General features: G+C 45.7%; 2 protein-coding genes across 4 annotated transcripts in view; one reads left to right on the top strand and one right to left on the bottom strand.

Moving 5' to 3' along the window:
• Positions 1 to 3875, top strand: part of DRC4 (dynein regulatory complex subunit 4) — a 99053-nt gene extending 95178 nt beyond the window's left edge. Inside the window, exon 11 of the mRNA XM_086945779.1 lies at positions 2452 to 3875. Within this exon, the coding sequence (XP_086801905.1) occupies positions 2452 to 2601 (150 nt within the window). The 3' untranslated portion in view covers positions 2602 to 3875. The remainder of the gene's footprint in view (positions 1 to 2451) is intronic.
• The window catches only part of LOC147677881 (blastomere cadherin-like), a 352327-nt gene continuing 336994 nt past the window's right edge, over positions 3554 to 18886 (bottom strand). For 2 of the 3 annotated variants that reach the window (XM_086945778.1, XM_086945777.1), the window contains one exon: positions 3554 to 3853. In XM_086945778.1, the coding sequence (XP_086801904.1) occupies positions 3764 to 3853 (90 nt within the window). In that variant the 3' untranslated portion in view covers positions 3554 to 3763. The remainder of the gene's footprint in view (positions 3854 to 18886) is intronic. The other variant, XR_015302467.1, reaches the window with a different exon arrangement.

The following is an 18886-nucleotide window of genomic DNA, read 5'->3' as shown; positions in this document are numbered from 1 at the left end:
TCCATTCTAGTGATCAATTTGGAAACCGCTGCAGTCTGATTTTAAGATTGTAATCGTCCTTTTGCTTATAAAATAAGCAGATTCAAAGACTCATGGCCCAATATAAATCCCAAAGGAATTTGTATTACTTTATTGACAAAAGTGCAATGAACACGGCGATATTTAAGCCGATAAAATTGGTTGGCATTAATTTTGTTTGCAGACATGATTATAAATTGTATATCTCCGTTTGAATTAAATCACAAGAATATTTTTAAAACTGATATTAGAAAGACACATTCCTAACTACCGTATGTTGACAAGCGCAGTAGTCTGTTGTTTATGTTATGGTGTCACATGTTTGTTTATTTAAACCAATGATATGCACATAACTTGACTCGTGAGCAAGGGAAGTCTCCCGAAACGCGTCAAGTTAATTTTCTGTTGCCAGTCACGGAATAAAATCCTTTTTTTGATGCAACTCGAGTTCGTGCTTTTTCATACTGCCTTGGATGCGAGGATTAAAAGTGTGGATTCTGGAATTGATTTAAGGGCTCGCCACCCAGCACGAGCCTCTGTCGTGAAGAGGAGGAGTCAAGGCGTTGTTCGGCGTCTGCAGAACTTAATGATTTGCAATGTATATATATATATATATGTTTTCATATATAATTTTATATATTTTCCGGGGTCCCCGTGCATGGGCGGGAACATTGAAATGCTCATGACTGTTGACGAGGATCTCCTGGAGAGAACTCATCAAAAAGGTCAGAACCAAGGTCGGGTCCCATTAGGGCATGATAAGGGCTTTCTGTGGAATCTGTGCCCCAAGCAAAGCCTTGCTGGGCTAAAGAAAGAACCAATTACACCACGGACAAAGGTGCAGAGGAAGTTCAAAATTTTTAGTAGCACACCCAGCTACAAAGTTTTGCCAACAACAGGCATATACTGTCTTACTTGAGGAATGCCTGGCTGCCAGAATGATATCGCAAAGTTTTGAAGGGAGATCAAAAACAGTCCGTTGCCGCCGCTCAGTCTCAATGCATGAAGACTGAGCGTGCGCAGGTTCAGGGGCAGACCCTGTCCTGTTGCTGTGATGGGATTCTTCCGAAGGGGCAACCTGATCAGAGGACCAATGCTAATACTGAGGAGTTCTGGATACCAAACTCTCCCAAAAGCATCTTGGGGGTTCAAGGCGCAAAAATCTTCCCAGGCCTTGGAGTCGTTTCTCTGCTTCAGAGGCAAACAGGTGAGTATATGTTGCAGACATTTGTCTGTGACAGGAACCAGTGTTTAACCCCACAGGTTTTTAGGGTATTAGGTGACATCCCTAAGCACACTGGGAGACATACTGCTCAACATTTTCTGGATCCAGTGTGAAACCAACTTTGGGAGTATTCTAAGGTAAGCAATCAGTAACTAGAAGTCTCTAATCATATTTCCATGTTTTGTCTTGTTTTCAGGCCTTTCTCCCTATAAATTTCAAGAGGTTTGACCTAGGCTGTGATAATTATCACACAACTCATAATTCTGATCCCTGGGCAAAATCTCCTGTTTTCAGCTATAAACTTGTGTTTAGGGCCTTGGTCTACCTATTGAGCTGGCTTTGTGAAGTGCCTGTGGAATGGAACAGAGTATTCTTGGTACAAAAGCTGCCAGCTCCCACTGAGATTGTTAGCAGTTATTTGTCTCTCATCTGAAGGTTGTACAATACTCAAAAGGCTCTGATGGGGAGCATTTTGCCTACACAAGTAGGGTGACTGTTCCTGTTTTAGGCTTTTCGGTGCATTGCATATTGTAGTAGGTTGCTTTAGTATTCCTATGGATGTGTTGAGGTATGCCTTGCAACAAGGCACTGAAACAAAAAAGGTTAACCACAAATAAGGTAATGCTTAAAAAAAATTGTTTTTTTGTTTCTATTATTATTTGCCATTTCCCAGAGGCCTGTTCACAAAGCATTTACGAGTATGGCAAGTCTTACTAAAGGAGGGCTCTTTTACATATTGATTCATGCCTTTGTGATTCAGCCCCCAAACGTCCAACTCTCCATTAGTAAAAGTGCAGAGGGCACAATTTTTTCCTTTTTTACCAATTTTGCATGAATATTCCCTACATGTTCACATTTTATTCCCATTGTAGATTTATATGGAGCCAATTCACAAAAATATGTAAGAGTACGTTAAAAAAAACTACTTTATATACTCCAAAAAGCCTGTGTCAAATGTGGCCCAAACACCTAAAATGTGAATACGCAGGGGTACATACACACTCTTTTACAGCAGAATCTCAGTCGTGTTTACAATATGCATGATTTAGTGGCCTGGCACCTTTGACTAAATCCATCATCTTTTTCATGTCTGCCTTTCAAAACCTATCTGCTAGCTGGTGACATCTGGCGTGTTCTGATCACTGTGTTTAGCACGGTCAGTGGTGAGTCAGCAGAAGAATAATTCTATGCTCTTTGTTTCCTGCCAGGCTCACAATGATCTGCTGCGGACCTATGAGGCAAAGCTGCGAGCCTTTGGGATCCCTGTGGAGGAGCTAGGGTTCCAGCCGCTGGAAAGCATGGTCGCTGGACAAGTCTTCGGCCAGGGCACTGCTGGACTTGTTTCTGTCCCCACGTAGTGAAAATGATTGCCTTACAATGGTACTGAACACTAAAAACATTGCCTTATCCACTTCACAGAAAACTGTGTATATAAATCAATATGCCTATATCCCACTCCTGCACTTTAACGATTTTTGAGAGACGGAGAAAGGAGAGAAAAATTACTTTTATGCCTTGAAAACAGATGTGACTTTTTCTAAAACTACCTTATTAAAACATATTTTAATTGCAAATTAAGTTATTTTGTATTCGGTAAGTCACTGAAATAAGCATGATCTCTCTAGTGAATACAACAGGCTCTGCCGGGATAAACATTTCACGAAACACTTTCCCATTATAATGTTTTTCTTCGTGGTTGATCTCCGAACCTCTCATTTGCCTACCCCATGCTGCAAGCCATGGTGTAATCTGCAGACTGCCATCATTTCAGGCCATGCCTCTTGATATAAAAAAAACACGGTACACAGATGACCCGGGAGGAAAGGGCCATCAATCAATCCTTTAATATCTTCAAAAAAATCCCTATGGTACAGAGATAAAAATTTACCACACAGACACCACCTCAACTACACACCATCAAAAGCAATTTAGAGTTATAGTGGTAATAATGAACTATGCAGTGTACACTAATCTCAACGAGTTGACTTGTTCATCAAAAAAACAAGTGCTAATGTGCAGAACCAAACTAGATTTGACGGCCTGGCTTTTTCCCCCTACACTTTAGTGTGAGGTGGTTTGGTTGATGCAGAGTCGCGTGGACACCTTACAGCTTCATCTCATGGATTTTTGTGACACCATTGGCAGAAGTGTTTCATCTAACCTATGCCAATTTAACACTATTTCTATACGAAACCCATCTGTAAAATGTTCCGAATCAGTGTGTCATTACAGGCTAATTACATGCCTTGTGCATAATAACATCTACTTTCCTTCACTCCCCGCTCGATTGGTCAATAAGATACTTTCCTCTGCACAATAAATCAAGGAGCATTTTAATGAGCATTTGAAAAGCAGTATTAAAGGGCTTGTGATACAACTTTCCTGACCTAGTACAGTAATATTCTACAGGCAAAGTCTGGCACCAAGGGCAGGGTTTGGATATACAGAATCGGTTCAGGACGACGAGAAATTTGCACTCAGTAGAGATGATGCTGCGGCGTGACTGCAGTGCCAAGTTCCTTAGCTCCCTCTGTAGGTCGTGTAAGAAAACGGGGTCATCAAAAGAGGGATGTGGTATTTCTGACCTGGATCCAAAATGGTGAAGACAACCTAAAAATAAAAATGAAAGCAATTTAATTTGTGCAAAGTATCAGTTTCCAAGCTCTTACCAGTGCTTGTGTATTGTTGCGGTTGTACCACGTTCTGTTGAAGGAAACAAAGGCTGCCATATATATGCTTGCAGGCTAGCAGCAGCTCCACCGTAGGGGGCGCCGGAGAGTGGACCCACCACCCTCACCACTAACTGCTTTAAGTTTTACATGAAAAGAAACTATTTCACTGACCGTTTGTTTGCATGTTAAAGCTGTAATGTCAGTTTGGCAGTAGAAAAGGGCTCCGCTACCTATCTGTGCATGTGTCCAGCAAGGCTGTTACAGCCCAGCCTCACAGTCCCACTACTATCTGGCATGCTGCACTTGCGTCATGCAGGGAGGGAAGCATGTCAGATAATGGAGCTTAAGGGCTTGTCAATCATACGTGCTCTTACCTGTCAGAAGTCTCAAAAGAGAAAAAGGGTCTACCTCAAAATCTTTCCCTGCTTCTGATCGGGCAGAAGCTCACGGAACTTGTTCTGGTGTGCTGCAGAGGTTCGTGGCGGAAGAGTGTAGAATTGTGAGCTAACCAGTTTAAAAGCATGCAGGCTCGAAGTGGACTGCCATAGGTAAGTTTTATTTTCATCAGTCCCCAGTGTTGTGTGTGTCTGTCCACAGGGGACTGCATATATATGTCTTTGTTACGTGTGCTTGGGCCTCTGTCTGCAAATTCATGAGAGAGTGGTTTGTAATAGCTTGGGTTGTATGATGGAACCACGTATGTGTTAACAACGCATGCCAGTTCCATGAAGGCTAACCAACGAAATTCATAATCACGAATATGCCTTTACCATGCATGCCTTTACAACGAATCATTCGTTGTTAACCCAATTGCTGCCAGGCCTTTTTCCCCCTGTGCTAAGCCTTTTTTTGGCTATTTGGGGTAGTACGCGCTTAGGCCCCTGTAACTGTTTGACCACAAAAAGTATACAAATTTGTGTCCTTTTCTTCCGACTGCATGGGGATTCTAAAGGTACCCAGGGACTGTGGATTCCCGTGGAGAGGACCCAGAAATTAGCCAAATTACAGCGACTTTTTGTTTTGTTTTTGAAAATGGGAAAAAAGGGCTACAGATGAAACTGTCTTTTTTTCCCTGAAAATGGTATCAAAAAAGGGGTTGTGGTGCTGAAATCACCACCTTCCCAGCAGACTTTTGTTAGAAAACACAACATTTTGATACAGTTTTGGCATTTTTCTGGGACAGGCTATTTTTCCTATTTTTTGTGCTTTCAACCTCCTTCGAGTTAATGGTAGAAATTGGTATGAAATCAATAATGGATCCTGGAAAGCTATACATTTTAGAAAAGTAGACAATTCTGAATTCAGCAAGGGGTCATTTGTGTAGATCCTTCAAGATTTCTTTATAGAAACTAACAGTTAAATATGGGAAAAATGGAAAATTAGTTGAAAACAACAGCCATTTGTGTCAACGTTTTCACCTGAACTTCTTCTAAATAGGACAGCTGTTTGAAAGCAATATACAGTTACATCCGCTGGACGTTTCTGGTTGTGGAGATATATAGGACTTGTAGGTTCACCAAGAACCCGACGAGCCCAGAGACAATAACCGAGCAGCAACTTGCAATGTTTTTTTATTATGTACCGGGTATATAGCAATAATTCTGGGAAAATGTATACATGGAAATATAGGTATGAAAGACACCTATCTATTTCTGAAATGGGAACAAAATATAGAGTTTAGAAACAGTAGATATTTGCACATTCATGAAATTGGGAATAGCCATACCTTCATGAGAATTATAGGTAATTTTTCAAAATGACTTCTTTTTTACACATTGTCTTTCATTTGGAAGACAGAAGTGCATTGAAAATCAATAGGTAATAACAGTTGCTCTACAATTCTGTTACCCTAAGTCTCCCGATAAAAATGGTACTTCACTTGTGTGGGTAGGCCTAGTGCCCATAACAGGAAACGTCTCAAAACGCAACGTGGACACACCCTTTTTCACAATGAAAAATTGCTTTTTTTTTGCAAAGTGCCTAGCTGTAGTTTTTGAACCCTAGCTCTACCGGCCCCTTGGGAAACCTATACATTTTTTTAAACTAGACACCCAGGGAGATCCAGGATAGGGTGACTGGACTGGCTCTCACCAGGTTCTGTTACCCAGAATCCCTTGCTAACCTAAAGAATTGTCAAAAAAACACATTTCCTCACATTTCTGTGGTGGAAAGTTCTGGAATCTGGGTGGATCCACAAAATTCCACCCACCCGCGTTCCCCAAAGTCTTCCGAGAAAAATGGTACCTCCCCTGTGTGGGTAGGCCTAGTGCCCGCGACAGGAAACTGCCCAAAACGCAACGCGGACACACCACATTTTCACAGTGAAAAATGACTCTTTTTTTGGAAATTGCCTAGCTGTAGGTTTTGAGCCCTAGCTCTGCCGGCACATAGAGAAACCTAGCAAACCTATACATTTTTTTAAACTAGACACCCAGGGAAATCCAGGATGGGGTAACTTGACTGGCTTTCACCAGGTTCTGTTACCCAGAATCCCTTGCAAACCTAAAAAAGTTGTAAAGAAAAACACATTTTCCTCACATTTCCGTGGTGAAAAGTTCTGGAATCTGAGTGGATCCACAAAATTCCACCCACCCAGAGTTCCCCGAAGTCTTCCGAGAAAAATGGTACCACACTTGTGTGGGGTAGGCCTAGAGCCCGCGACAGGAAACAGCGCAAAATGCAACATGGACACACCACATTTTCACAGTGAAAAAAGGCCCTTTTTTTGCAAAGTGCCTAGCTGTAGTTTTTTAACCCTAGCTCTGTCGGCACCTAGGGAAACCTAGAAAACCTATATATTTTTGAAAACTAGACACCCAGGAGAATCCAGGATGGGGTGACTTGACTGGCTCTCACCAGGTTCTGTTATCCAGAATTCCTTGCAAAGAAATTGTAAAAAAAATAAAACATTTTCCTAACATTTCTGTGGTGGAAAGAAAACAAGTTACTTTCCTTTGGTTCTCCAGTATTGGAAACTTTCATAGATTACCATGCTTGTATCATTCCCCGTTGTCGGAATGAGAGTCCCCGGTATACATAAAATAGCTAACGAAGCCATTACAAAAACAGAACCTAGGCCTAGGCCTAGGCCCAGGCCCAGGCCCATTCTTGTTTTGCAACCTATCCACCTCTTTTTATAAAAGAGACCAAAAAAATGAACAACCAATCAGATTAGCCTCACCCATTAGAACCCTCCCGAGAGAAGCTCAGAACCTCAGATTTTCATAGCCGTTGTGTAACCAAACCACTGAAGATGGAAGCTTTCCCAGGGGAGGCGGGTGGGTCGCATGGGAATCTATGATAGTTTCCAATACTGGAGAACCAAAGTTACAGGTAAGTAACTTGTTTTCTTACTCCAGTATTGGAACTTTCGTAGATTCCCATGCTTGTATCAGAGTAGCTAGCAGTTGTCAGCACATTTTTTGGAACCATGACCAATATCAAACTAAGAACAAAGCCATAGCATATATATGAACATGACATTTTTAATGGTCAATAACATACTTAAGAAACTTCAGAAAACATACTCACATGAGGTTAAAAAATGTGCAAGAGCTGATAAAACAGTAACATGGAAGGAGGGATGAAAGGGAAAGCTCACCACTACTGAAAGAAGTTCCTCAGGACTGCCTGGCCGACTGCTGTGTCACTCTGCGTTGCAGAATCCAGGCAGTAATGCCTTGTAAACGTAGGGGTACTGCTCCAGGTCGCTGCACGGCAGAACTCCCGGATAGGAACTCCAGCAAAGAGGCTGCAGAAGAAGAAATCGCCCTCGTGGAATGAGAACGGACTCGACCTTCTAGGGGCTTGCCTGCTGCCTTGTGACACTACTGGTTAGCGTTGGTAATCCAACGAGCGATCCCTTGCTTGGAAAGGGGAAAACCCTTACAAGGGTCACTAAAGGACACAAACATTTGAGAAGACTTCCTGAAGTCTTTAGTTCGTTGGAGATAAAACTTTAAGCACCTCTGAATGTCCAGAGAGTGAAGTGATTTCTCTTCCGGAGTAGTCGGTTGAAGGAAAAAAGTTTTAAGAATTACCGGCTCATTTAAATGAAAGTCCGAAGGAACTTTAGGTATGGATTTTGGGTTAGTACGTAGAATCACTGTTGCTTTTTTGAACTCGAGAAAGGGTTCCTGAATGGTGGGAGCCTGCAATTCCCCCACACGCCTAGCCGAAGTCAAAGCTAGAAGCGCTGCCTTCCAGGAGAGGAATTTCAACTCTGCCCTGTGAATGGGTTCGAAAGGAAGCTTCATAAGCTGAGCGAGAACCAAGTTCAGATGCCACAGAGGAGGAGGAGGCTTGACTGGAGGGAAAACTCTGAAAGGCCCATGAAAAACTGTTTAATGATTATTGCCGACCAGAGGTAAGGGCCTGAAGACGTGCGTCTGAAGTGAGAGATTGCCGCTAGATGCCCCTTGATAGAAGAGTGAGCCAGGCCCGATTTTGCCAATGATAGAATATATTGAAGAACGTCATGCGGTTCAGACTTAAAAGGATGGACGCCGTTCTGCTGGCACCAAATACAGAAACGCTTCCACCTCAACCTGTAAGTTTTGTTGGTACTTGGGGCTCTTGCCTGAGAGAGCACTTCTATACATTCTGCTGAAAGATTCAGACCAAGAAATTCTCGCTGCTCAGGAGCCATGCCGAGAGCTGTAGAGACTGAAGATGCGGATGCCAGACTTGGCCCTGGGACATCGTCAGCAGCCAAGGAATCGGCTGCCGTGGAAGTGGAAGATCCAGGGAGAGAAGGTGCAGTTCTGTGAACCAACACTGTCTGGGCCACGCAGGAGCTATCCGAATCATCCTGCACGGTTCTGCTTTGAGCCTCCTGAGAAGCCTGGGGATCAGAGGAATGAGGAGAAAAGTGTAAACAAATGCGCCTGTCAAGGCCATCGAAAGCGCATTCCCTAACGATCCTGGATGGTGAAGCCTGCTTGCATAGAACTGGCATTTCTTGTTCTCCGGACCGGCAAAGAGATCTATGGAAGGTGTGCCCCATCTGCAAAAGACCTTCTGTAGGGTGGAGTTGTCCAGCTCCCATTCGTGGCTGACCAACTTCAGTCTGCTGAGCGTGTCCGCTGCTTTGTTGAGGACACCTGGAAGGTGTTCCGCTTGGAGTGATATCTCCTGCTGAATTGCCAATTCCCAGATTGCCTGGGCTTCTTGTGACAACAGTTGAGATCTGGTGCCTCCTTCTTTGTTTATATAATGCATGGCCGTCGTGTTGTCTGTACGTATTAGGACGGCCGACTGTTGTATTCGTGGAAGAAGGGCCTGCAAGGCCAGGCAAATTGCTCTGAGCTCTAGCAGATTGGCATGTAACAGACGATGCTGGGGTCGCCACCAGCCACTTACATGAAGGTCTTATAACACTGCTCCCCAGCCTTCGAGAGAGGCATCCGTAGGGATTATGTGTGGAGCAGGGGCGATCCTGAAGGAAAGGCCCTGAGAAATGTTTTCCTTGGTCATCCACCATAAAGCGGCATCTCTCATGGCCTCTGTAACTGAGTTCTAGTCATCGAAGGATCCTTCAACCTGGCACCACTGCAAGTTTAACTCTTCCTGGAGCGGGCGCATCTGTAACCTGCAGTGAGGAATCAGCGGAATTCAGGAGGAAATGGAACCCAGCAGGGACTTGTAGAGGAGAACTGAAAGAAACTGTCTTTTTAACAATCGGGAGGCCAGGGTCATCAGCTTTTCTTGCTTCACCAAGGTCGGGAAAGCTTTTTTTATGGACGTGTTTAGAATGACTCCCAGAAATTTGGCTGTTCTTGATGGACGGAGAGACGACTTCTGTTTGTTGAGCGTTAGCCCGAGATTGACAAACAGGGGTGTGCATGCTATGACTGATTCTTGTGCAGCCTGCCTGGTAGGAGCTTTCAGTAACCAGTCGTCCAGGTAAGGGAAGACCTGAAGCTTTTGTTTTCGAAGAAAGGCTGCCACCGGAGCTAATACCTTTGTAAAGATCCATGGAGCAGATCGAAGTCCAAAGGGTAGAACCCTGACCTGAAAATGGTATTGGCTACTGTGAAGCAAAGAAACCTCCTGTGAGCTGGATGTATGGGTACGTGAAAATAAGCGTCCTCTAGGTCCAGTGTCGACGTTTTGTAAGTGAAATAGAATTTTTTTCCACCGTCGACGATAAAGAATCGTCGACGAAGAAATGGACATTGTCGACGCACCCGTCATCGATATCATCGATATCCCAGCAGTCATCGTAGTCGACGTAGTAGCCGTCGTCACATCCTTGCTGAAGTCGTCAATACCATTGTTGACGATACAATTACCATGGGCGTCGAAATCGACGACACAGAGCCCTGTGTCGGTGACGAGGAAACCACCGTCGATGAAGACTGTACCTTTGGTGCTAGTTAGCATCGAAGTCGAAGGAACAGGATTCGGATGTTTGAGTTCTTCTGCTTGCAGATAGGAGGGAAAAATGAAGGTCTTCTTGGAGGCTCACAAAACAGTGTTTGTTGTAGATCACTGTCCTTATATGGCAGAATCTTGCAGGCAACATGTTGAGTTTGATATGCTCACGAAAAACCCGACAGGGGGAATCATACCTCTTGCTCTTATCTCTAAATCACTATGGACCTGTGCCGTTGAATCATCCATGGAGTACTGTAGAATAATGTATGATATATTTCCCTTTAAAAAACAGGTGAATTTCATGGTCAGTGATTCAGGTTCTCATATTTTGAATTCCTGGGTTCAGGAGGAGCAGAGTTTACAGGAGTTAATGGCTGCCTTAGCTGCTGTTGGACCTCCCAATCCATGTGCTGATCCAGAATGCTGCAGTATACTGCATGGCCTTGCACGTACTATGCTAATGGAAAATGCTGACCGTGTTGGGAATAGAGGACATATAATCTGTCTAACAAATGCTAAAAGTGACAGCCATGTGCGTATGTTGGAAGATTGCGTTAATGAAACAATCCATGAGCATAATAAGCTTGCTGCTGGTTCTGATCATCTCATGCAGATTCAGAAATGTGAACTCATCCTAATCCATACTTACCCAGCTGGCGAGGATAGCCTTGTGTCGGATCGTCCAAAGAAAGAGCTTTCTTCAGTTTTGACCAGTGAAGTGCATAGTGTCCGATCAGGACGCCATCTTGCTACCAAACTAAATATCTTAGTACAGCACCACTTTGACTTGGCTTCAACCACCATCACTAACATCCCCATGAAGGAAGAGCAGCATGCTAACACATCTGCAAATTATGACGTGGAGCTTCTTCACCACAAAGAGACACATGCAGACTTTACCAAAAGTGGCTGCTGGGGGCGGCGTGCAGATCATCTCGGCAGCCGTGCGTGGAGGGGCCACACTGTCCCGCGCCAAGTGAAGGGCGTGGCGCAAACACCGGACTATACAGTGTTGATTTCACCGTCCATATTGCGCTCTTTAAGCGATCAAATACAGGGCAGGAGGTACCGGGAACTGGGACGGTACTAGAGGTGTTGCAGGGCAGAGGCACAACTAGAGCCACATTTCGGGGGGGGGGGGGGGGGTTGCCTAAGAAAAAATTTCGGGCGGGGGGGGGGCTGAACTTTTAATCAGTAGGCAGAGTGGGGCTGCAGGGGCTCTTAGAAGGGGTGAAACAACTGCAAGGCTTAGTTAACATTCAAATGGTCTTTTAACGACCTGTGAAACGTTAGGGTACGGCTCTGTGTGTGCCCGGGATCTGTCTCATCCAGGGCTGCCACACACGACGGTGGGGGGCTGAAGCCCGGTGAGTCCAATGGGTGTTGCGCGCCTGTTGCAGGGTATGCTATCTTGGTTGCCGTGGATGGCGGGGTACTGAGTGAGCCGGAGGAGTTGTGTACGCAGCGCTTTCAGCTGGGGCGCACTTACCTGCGCTCTCCAAGGCCAGTAACTCCCAGCCACAGACAAGGAGGCAACATCAAGCATGGAACAGATTCCCTCTTTCGGCGCACCTGATCCCAACATGGCGGCTGCAGCACAAAGGCGGACAATCCCCAGTCACAAAGGCACTAGATAAGTGGGAGGTCAAAAGCCAGAGACCTCTGGGTCCTCAGAGGAACAGAGTGAAGACCCAGCCAGACTTTGGACATAGTTCTCCTCGTTTCTACCCCTACCTCTGTTCCCTTACCTCTCCCCTCTTCCTCCCATGCCACATTCGTCTTGTATCATGTACCTTTGTAACATTGATATTTGTTTGTCTTTTTGAGTATGCATCACCATGCCCCAGTAACTGTTTGTTACCATGTAACTGTTACCAAACTGCCTACCCAATACCCCTCCCCGCTCTACTCCTCTCCACTTTCCTGCTACTGACCTCTGCCCCCACCTGTTCCTGGCCCTAGTCCCCACCCTGTTTACCGGTAAATTTTCCCTCGTCATTTGAGATCTAGCTATTTTGTCTGATGCCCAATGGAGCTACCTGGTTTAGCTACAGGGGAGACAGGTCGGGGATTCCCTCCTTGGACGTCACCTACCCAGTCAGTCTTTAGCCAGACTTCCTTTCGTCTCTCCTTGTCGTCTCTTCCCGCATCCTCCCTCTAGTTATGTGTCTCCTTCTCTCCTCTCTCAAAGTATTGAGACTGAACTATTTTGTCTGATGCTCGATGGAGCTACCTGGTTTAGCTATAGGAGAGATGGGCCGGGGACTCCCTCCTTGGTCGTCACCTACCCAGTTGGCCATTAGACAGACTTCATTTCGTCTCTCCTCGTTGTCTCTTCCCCTATCCTCCCTCTCTCACCTTCCTTGTCCCCTCACCTCTACGCTCCATTTATTTTGCCCTCCATGTTCTTTAAATGTTTTCCATTAAGACCTAGCTACTTGGCCAGAGCCCAATGGAGCTACCTGATAGCTATAGAGGAGTGAGTTTTGGGACTTCCCCCTCGACCGTCACCTACCCAGCTGGACTTTGGGCAGACTTTCCTTTATGCCGTATCTCCCTCCCACCTCTTTACCCTTACCTCTTTCCCCTCTAAACTTCACTTATCTCGTTTTCTATGCTCTTGTAATTATTTGTCTAGCAACTGATGTAAATTGAAACTGATGTAATCTTGTAATTTTGTGGAACCTCATGTAAAGCGCTCTGATACCTCCGGGTCTAGCCAGCGCTATATAAAACCCTTGAAATAAAATAAATAAATAAAAAATAAACAGCGTCGTCGACGAGTGAGCCTTTTTCGAGGATTTCACCTCAGAAGATAAAGATGAGGGCTTTTTGAAGGTCTTTGGAGCCGCAGGAGGAGAAGTTGGAGTAACAGAACTGGATTTCCTCTCAAGTATTACTCCTTTTGACAGTCCATACCTCTCCTTTACACCTTGGTGAGGAGATTCAATAGGACTAAGCCCTTTAGACCTATCCGAGGTCTTTTTTAAGTCCTTACCAGGGCGTGTCTCAGAAGGAGAAGCTCTACCCGTTTTTACAGACCATCTGGAAGATGTCACTGGATACTGGCTCCTTCCTTGATTTTACTTTCTGGAGCCAGGTAAAAAGACGCCCTTCACGGTCTCACAGAGTCTTGATGGAGAAGGTTTGGCATATTTTACAGTCTGCAGCCTTATGGTCTGGGTACAGGCAGTAAATACAATCTTTGTGCTTGTCCTCAATATAGAACCAGAAGTAGCACAGGCTTTAAAGAGGGCCTTCTTCTCCTTATCCGACATCTTGAAGAAGTTGTTGAAGAAATAACTGGTGAAAAGGTTGTAGAATTAAAGTTGGAGGAGACTCCCTTGCACAACGTCCGGTAAAAAATTTGAGGTTCTGAGCTTCTCTCAGGAGGGTGCTAAGGGGTGAGGCTAATCTGATTGGTTGTTCATTTTGTTTGGTCTCTTTTACAAAAAGAGGTGAATAGGTTGCAAAACAAGAATGGGCCTAGGCCTAGGTTCTGTTTTTGTAATGGTTTCTATTGCTATTTTATGTATACCGGGGACTCCCATTCTGACGACAGGGAATGATATAAGCATGGGAATCTATGAAAGTTTCAATACTGGAGTAAGTTCTGGAATCTGCGTGGATCCACAAAATTCCACCCACCCCACATTCCCCAAAGTGTTTAGAGAAAAATGGCATCTTACTTGCGTGGGTGGGTCAAGTACCCGCAACAGGCAAGGGCCCATAACCTATTGAGGCAACATCAAAATTACCTATCACAAACCAACCTGGTCCCAGTTTTTGGATTGGGACTCGGCGGCCATCTAGGGAAACCTACCAAACCCACACATTTCTGGCTGAGATAGTCCCACGAGCACCGAAACAATGAAACTGAAATTAAGTTTCAGGTCAAGTTTCAGTTTCATTGCAATGATGACAGTGCGCCTTGCGCGCGATTGGCATTGCAATGAAAATGCAAAATGTCCTTGGGAGGTTGTGGAACCTTTTCGTGCCCCTGTACGCATGACAGAATGGTTCCGTCATGAGCACAGAAGCACCGGTGCTCATGACGGAACCATCCCGTCATGAGTACCGAAGGGGTAAAGGCATATTTGATAAATACATATTCGTGGTTAAGAGTTTACAAGTAATTGTTAACCCCGACCCCTAACCTAAGTTCCTAAACTACCCCACTCCCCCCAGCCCTAGTAACTTTTTCACCCCGCCCTCTCTAGATCCCTAAAAACTAACCCCTAAGCCCTAAAAACGACCCTGCCCCCCTAATTCCTAAGATGTATCATGATCCCTGCCCCCTGCCTTGAACCTTAGAATGGCCCCCCAAGCCCAGAAAACTAAACTACCCCCTAAGCCCTAAAAACGACCCCGCCCCCCCAAATCCTAAGAGATATCATGATCCCTACCCTGAACCCTAATACGCCCTCCAAGCCCTGAAAACTAAACTACCCCCTAAGCCCTAAAAACGCCCCGAACCCGCCCTGAACGCTAAAATGGCCCTCCAAGCCCTGAAATCGACCCAGATTCCCCCACCCACTAAAAATTACCCCGAACCTCCCGACCCCCTAAAAACTACCCCAAACCCCCACCCCTAAAATCTGGGGAACATCCTTTACGACGCGGATGTTACCCCGCACTACCATTATGACGCGTCTCTTACAATGCAAGTCGTAACCACGACTTGTGCTGGAGGGCGCTCAAGGAATAGTTAATTTACTATTCCAACACCTTCCCTACTATCCACGGGGACTGGTGTTGGAATAGTAAATTAAACTATTCCTAAGTCCGCTCCCTACAGCGCAAGTCGTGGTAACGACTTGCGTTGTAAAACACGCGTTGTAACGGTACGCGTGGTAATAGCCCGCGTCGTACCGTCATACATCCCTAAAATCTACCCCAAACCCCCCGCCCCCTAAAAACGAACCGACCCTCCCACCCCTAAAAACAACCCCACTTACCTCACCACGATCTCTTCACACACATGCGTGGTTAAGGCATACGCGCGGTAGGGCTTGTGCAGTACAGCCATCGTTGTAAAGGCTGTTCGTTGTTCAGCCTTCGTGGTAAAGGCTGTTTTCCAATTGCTTGTGCTAACTGTCCTAATCCTAAAAAGTGCAGTGAAAGCCTTTTCTCCTACTCTTTTTTGTAAACACCTACTGCCCATTGAACCCCATTGTCTTCTCCCTTTGCTATTTAATCACATGTATGCCTGTCTAAATCAATACTCTGGGAAAGGAAGGTGAGCTCTGCACATGATGAGAGTTCTTGCACCCTACTAGACTCACAGGTTTTTTGTGTCTGTTTCTACAACCTCAGACAGATGACATGTTCCCTGTTGCAAGTGATGTTTAACCCCTTCGCCGCGGGACAAATTCCACCGCGGTGCGAGGATCGGTGGGGTTGTGCGTGGCGCTCCCGTACTCTGAATGGCTCCCGGCCATCATAAATCACGGTGGGCATGTGCTCATGACGGCCGAGAGCCGTCCGAACTCCGCCCGCTGATTAATTCTCTCGCACAGGCGAGGAATTAATACCGCGTGGGCGGAGCAGCAACGTTCGGACGGCTCCCGGCCGTCATGAGCACATGCCTACTGTGACTCATGATGGCAGGGAGCATTCATGAGCACTCAAGGAGTTAAAAGGTCTATGGTGTTTTCTGATGGGCCAGAAACTTAGCATGGCTGGTACACAACTAACTCCAACACTCGCAGAGCAGCGTTGACCCCCAAACATATAACGTTAAGAAAAGAGTTTGATGCATGTCCAAGTATTTGAAATGCAGGGATACTACAGGTCAGGAACGGAATGAGGAGCATTTACAAGACTTCCTATAATTCCAGGTACTGAACTAGAATATAGTTGTGGCCGAACGCTATGTAGTCCCTGGTAATGATTTGTGTGTACCAGCTCTACAGCAGCTTTTGCTGCAGTTCAGGACGGAAAAAATGATGTCCTTGTATTGCAATAGCGGAGTTGCTGCAGTCCAGAAAGTAGGGATGTACCATGGCAGAGGTGTCTATTTGCACCTCAGTAATGTAACATGAACAGACGCAATAGATTAGGAAATGTGCGGTATATTGGCACTCTTGTGTTTGTGGGATAAAGCAATGAAATATTAATGGGGCTTCAGGATAGATTTCGGTGTATGGGTATGTTAGACTGAGTGCTGTAGGCCAGCTACGAAGGACTGCTAAACATTTGTAAAGCTGAGTGTGGTTCATAGTACAGAAATGGCACAGCCAGTGATAACCAGGAAGTATTTAGCTGCACTGGCACAGGTGTCTGTGGAGGTCCTCAGTACTGTACATGAAAGGGCGTGCAGGTCAGGCTTGATAGGCAGAGGTTTGAATCTGCTTTATGGCAAAAGAGAGTTGCTCAGGGACTGGGAAGCTCTTGGTAAGTTATATATACTAGCAGATAAAGTAAAAACCTAAATTATACATTCATTAGATGTTTTAATGACCTTCAAAAAACAAGCAATTAAAGCAACAACAAAAGCAATGTCGTGTTTATTTGACTACAGATGTGCATGGACAATTATGGAGACTTTCCTAGTGTTTCATGAAATGCATGCCATTTAGGAGATTTAGCATGGCACACGCATAGATAACTTTTCTCACCAGTATGTGGAGTTAACGCAACTAGAAGCCGCAGTAGATTGTATCTCGGTGGATTAGTAAAGGGGTAAGTTGCCATTCTTAAGTACAGCACAGTCTCATTTAGATTTGAGCACCATTGCTTCTATCTTTAGCAACATTGGCAATGCTAATCAGTATCCCTGATAAGTATTCTTGACTAGGCTCCCATATACGTTGAACAGATCGCTGGAATATGTAATCCTCAATCTTTGTATCGATCAATTCTATACTATTTTGAGAGTCACACACACACACGATTTGCTGTTGTGGAAAACTGAGTAGTATGACATGCCTTGAGGTATTACAGTCTTAGCAAGACCCCTTTCAGAAAAACATTTAAACCCCGTCCATTAAACTGTATCTTTTGGCATAATTAAAAATAAACATTCACCAGGGGCGTGGCCAAGGACTCATGGAGTCGGCTGTGTGATTTCCCAGGTCCGGCGTCCGAGACCCATAAAGGACACCATTCTGCGACCCCAAAGACCCACACAGCAGCCCTTGTGTGGGGGCTTACCCAGGGGAGCCACAAGGCTCAGAAGGAGAGCCGACACCAGGCAGAGAAAAGCGGCAAACAAGATGGCAGCCGCCATATCATAAACGCTGCAATCGGCTCAGCAGGAACCAAACGGTGGGCAGGCTGCAACTACAGGGGACAGGAAGAGTATTTCCCACTGAAATGTACACCCCCCCCCCTCTAGACCCAAACACCCGATACTGGTGGTGGAGAAGAGTGTGGGGATACGGGTGTTGCAACCACGATGTGGAGACACAGAAGGCCACGAAGTAGAAAACGCATGGAAACGGGGCTCTGGTGCAAAATGTATCCAGTGAGACGCTGACCAGGAGGCAAGAGAAGGGCACACTCAGTCCAAAAGCTAGCTGAGACCTGCTGGAGTGGGGTGTTCGTGACCAAGGTGTAGACATTGTGCTGGTCAGAGAGGGTGCAGTGCGAACATCAGTGGCGTACCAGGCAGGAAGGCAGTGATTTCAGGTACAGCTGGGCCCCACTCTAGAGACTGACTGGGATATCGGTCATAGGCAGAACTGCTACTGGACATGGCCCCATGCACTCCAGACGTCCAGCATGAAAATAGCGATTGCTGGTCACATAACCACCCTGTAAAGCCACCAAACCAATGATGGTTCGGCCCAGGGCCAAAAACAGCTTCTAAGGACAGAGACACCCTGTTTAAAGGGCGACAAGACACCACCGATGGCAGCACCAGAGGAGCAGGACCTGGGGCACACATGGCCACCATGCTAGAGGCTATAAAAGACACCAAGACGGCCTAGAAAGTAGGATTGAAATGATGCTGCAAGAGGTGGCGCTGTTATGGGCCGACCACAAAAAGCTGGCAGACGGAATCCATGCTGGTTTAGGGGCGACTGGACATCCAGGATCATGCTGCCGGTATCCAGGCCCTGAAAAAGGAGATGAGCACGCCGAGGGAAAGAATGGAAGATACAGAGGGGAGGTCTCACTAAAATAATGTTTGTCTGGCCGGTCTCTCAGAAGGAAGAGAGGGACTCAGCATGGAGCTGTTTGTGGTGATCTGGCTGGCGTCAGTGGTGCTAGAAGGGAAGGCATCATGGTGGTTCACTGTAGAACGGGCACATAGATTGCCGGCCAGACCACCTCAACCAGGAAGACCACCACAGGTCACAGTGGCAAGACTGCTTAACTTCTACAACAGAGATGCTATATTATAAACAGCGATGGCCCATGGAGGGTGGACGGAACAATGTACATATCTACGCTGTCTACACTACAGTAGGACAGAGACAATAGGAGACATTTATTGGAGTAAAGCAACATTTACGCAAGTTGGATCTCCCCTATGCTCTCCTGTTCCTGGCAAAACTGAGAATAATCAAGAAAGTTACTGCCCACTTCTTTGTGACCACTGCAGAAGTATAATACTGGCTGGCACACCATGGATATCCATTACCAA

Source organism: Lissotriton vulgaris, chromosome 12 (assembly GCF_964263255.1).
Source record: "Lissotriton vulgaris chromosome 12, aLisVul1.2, whole genome shotgun sequence".
Lineage (NCBI taxonomy): Eukaryota > Metazoa > Chordata > Amphibia > Caudata > Salamandridae > Lissotriton > Lissotriton vulgaris.
The sequence above is the reverse complement of the archived record's forward strand: the minus strand, read 5'-3'. Positions and strand labels throughout refer to the sequence as shown.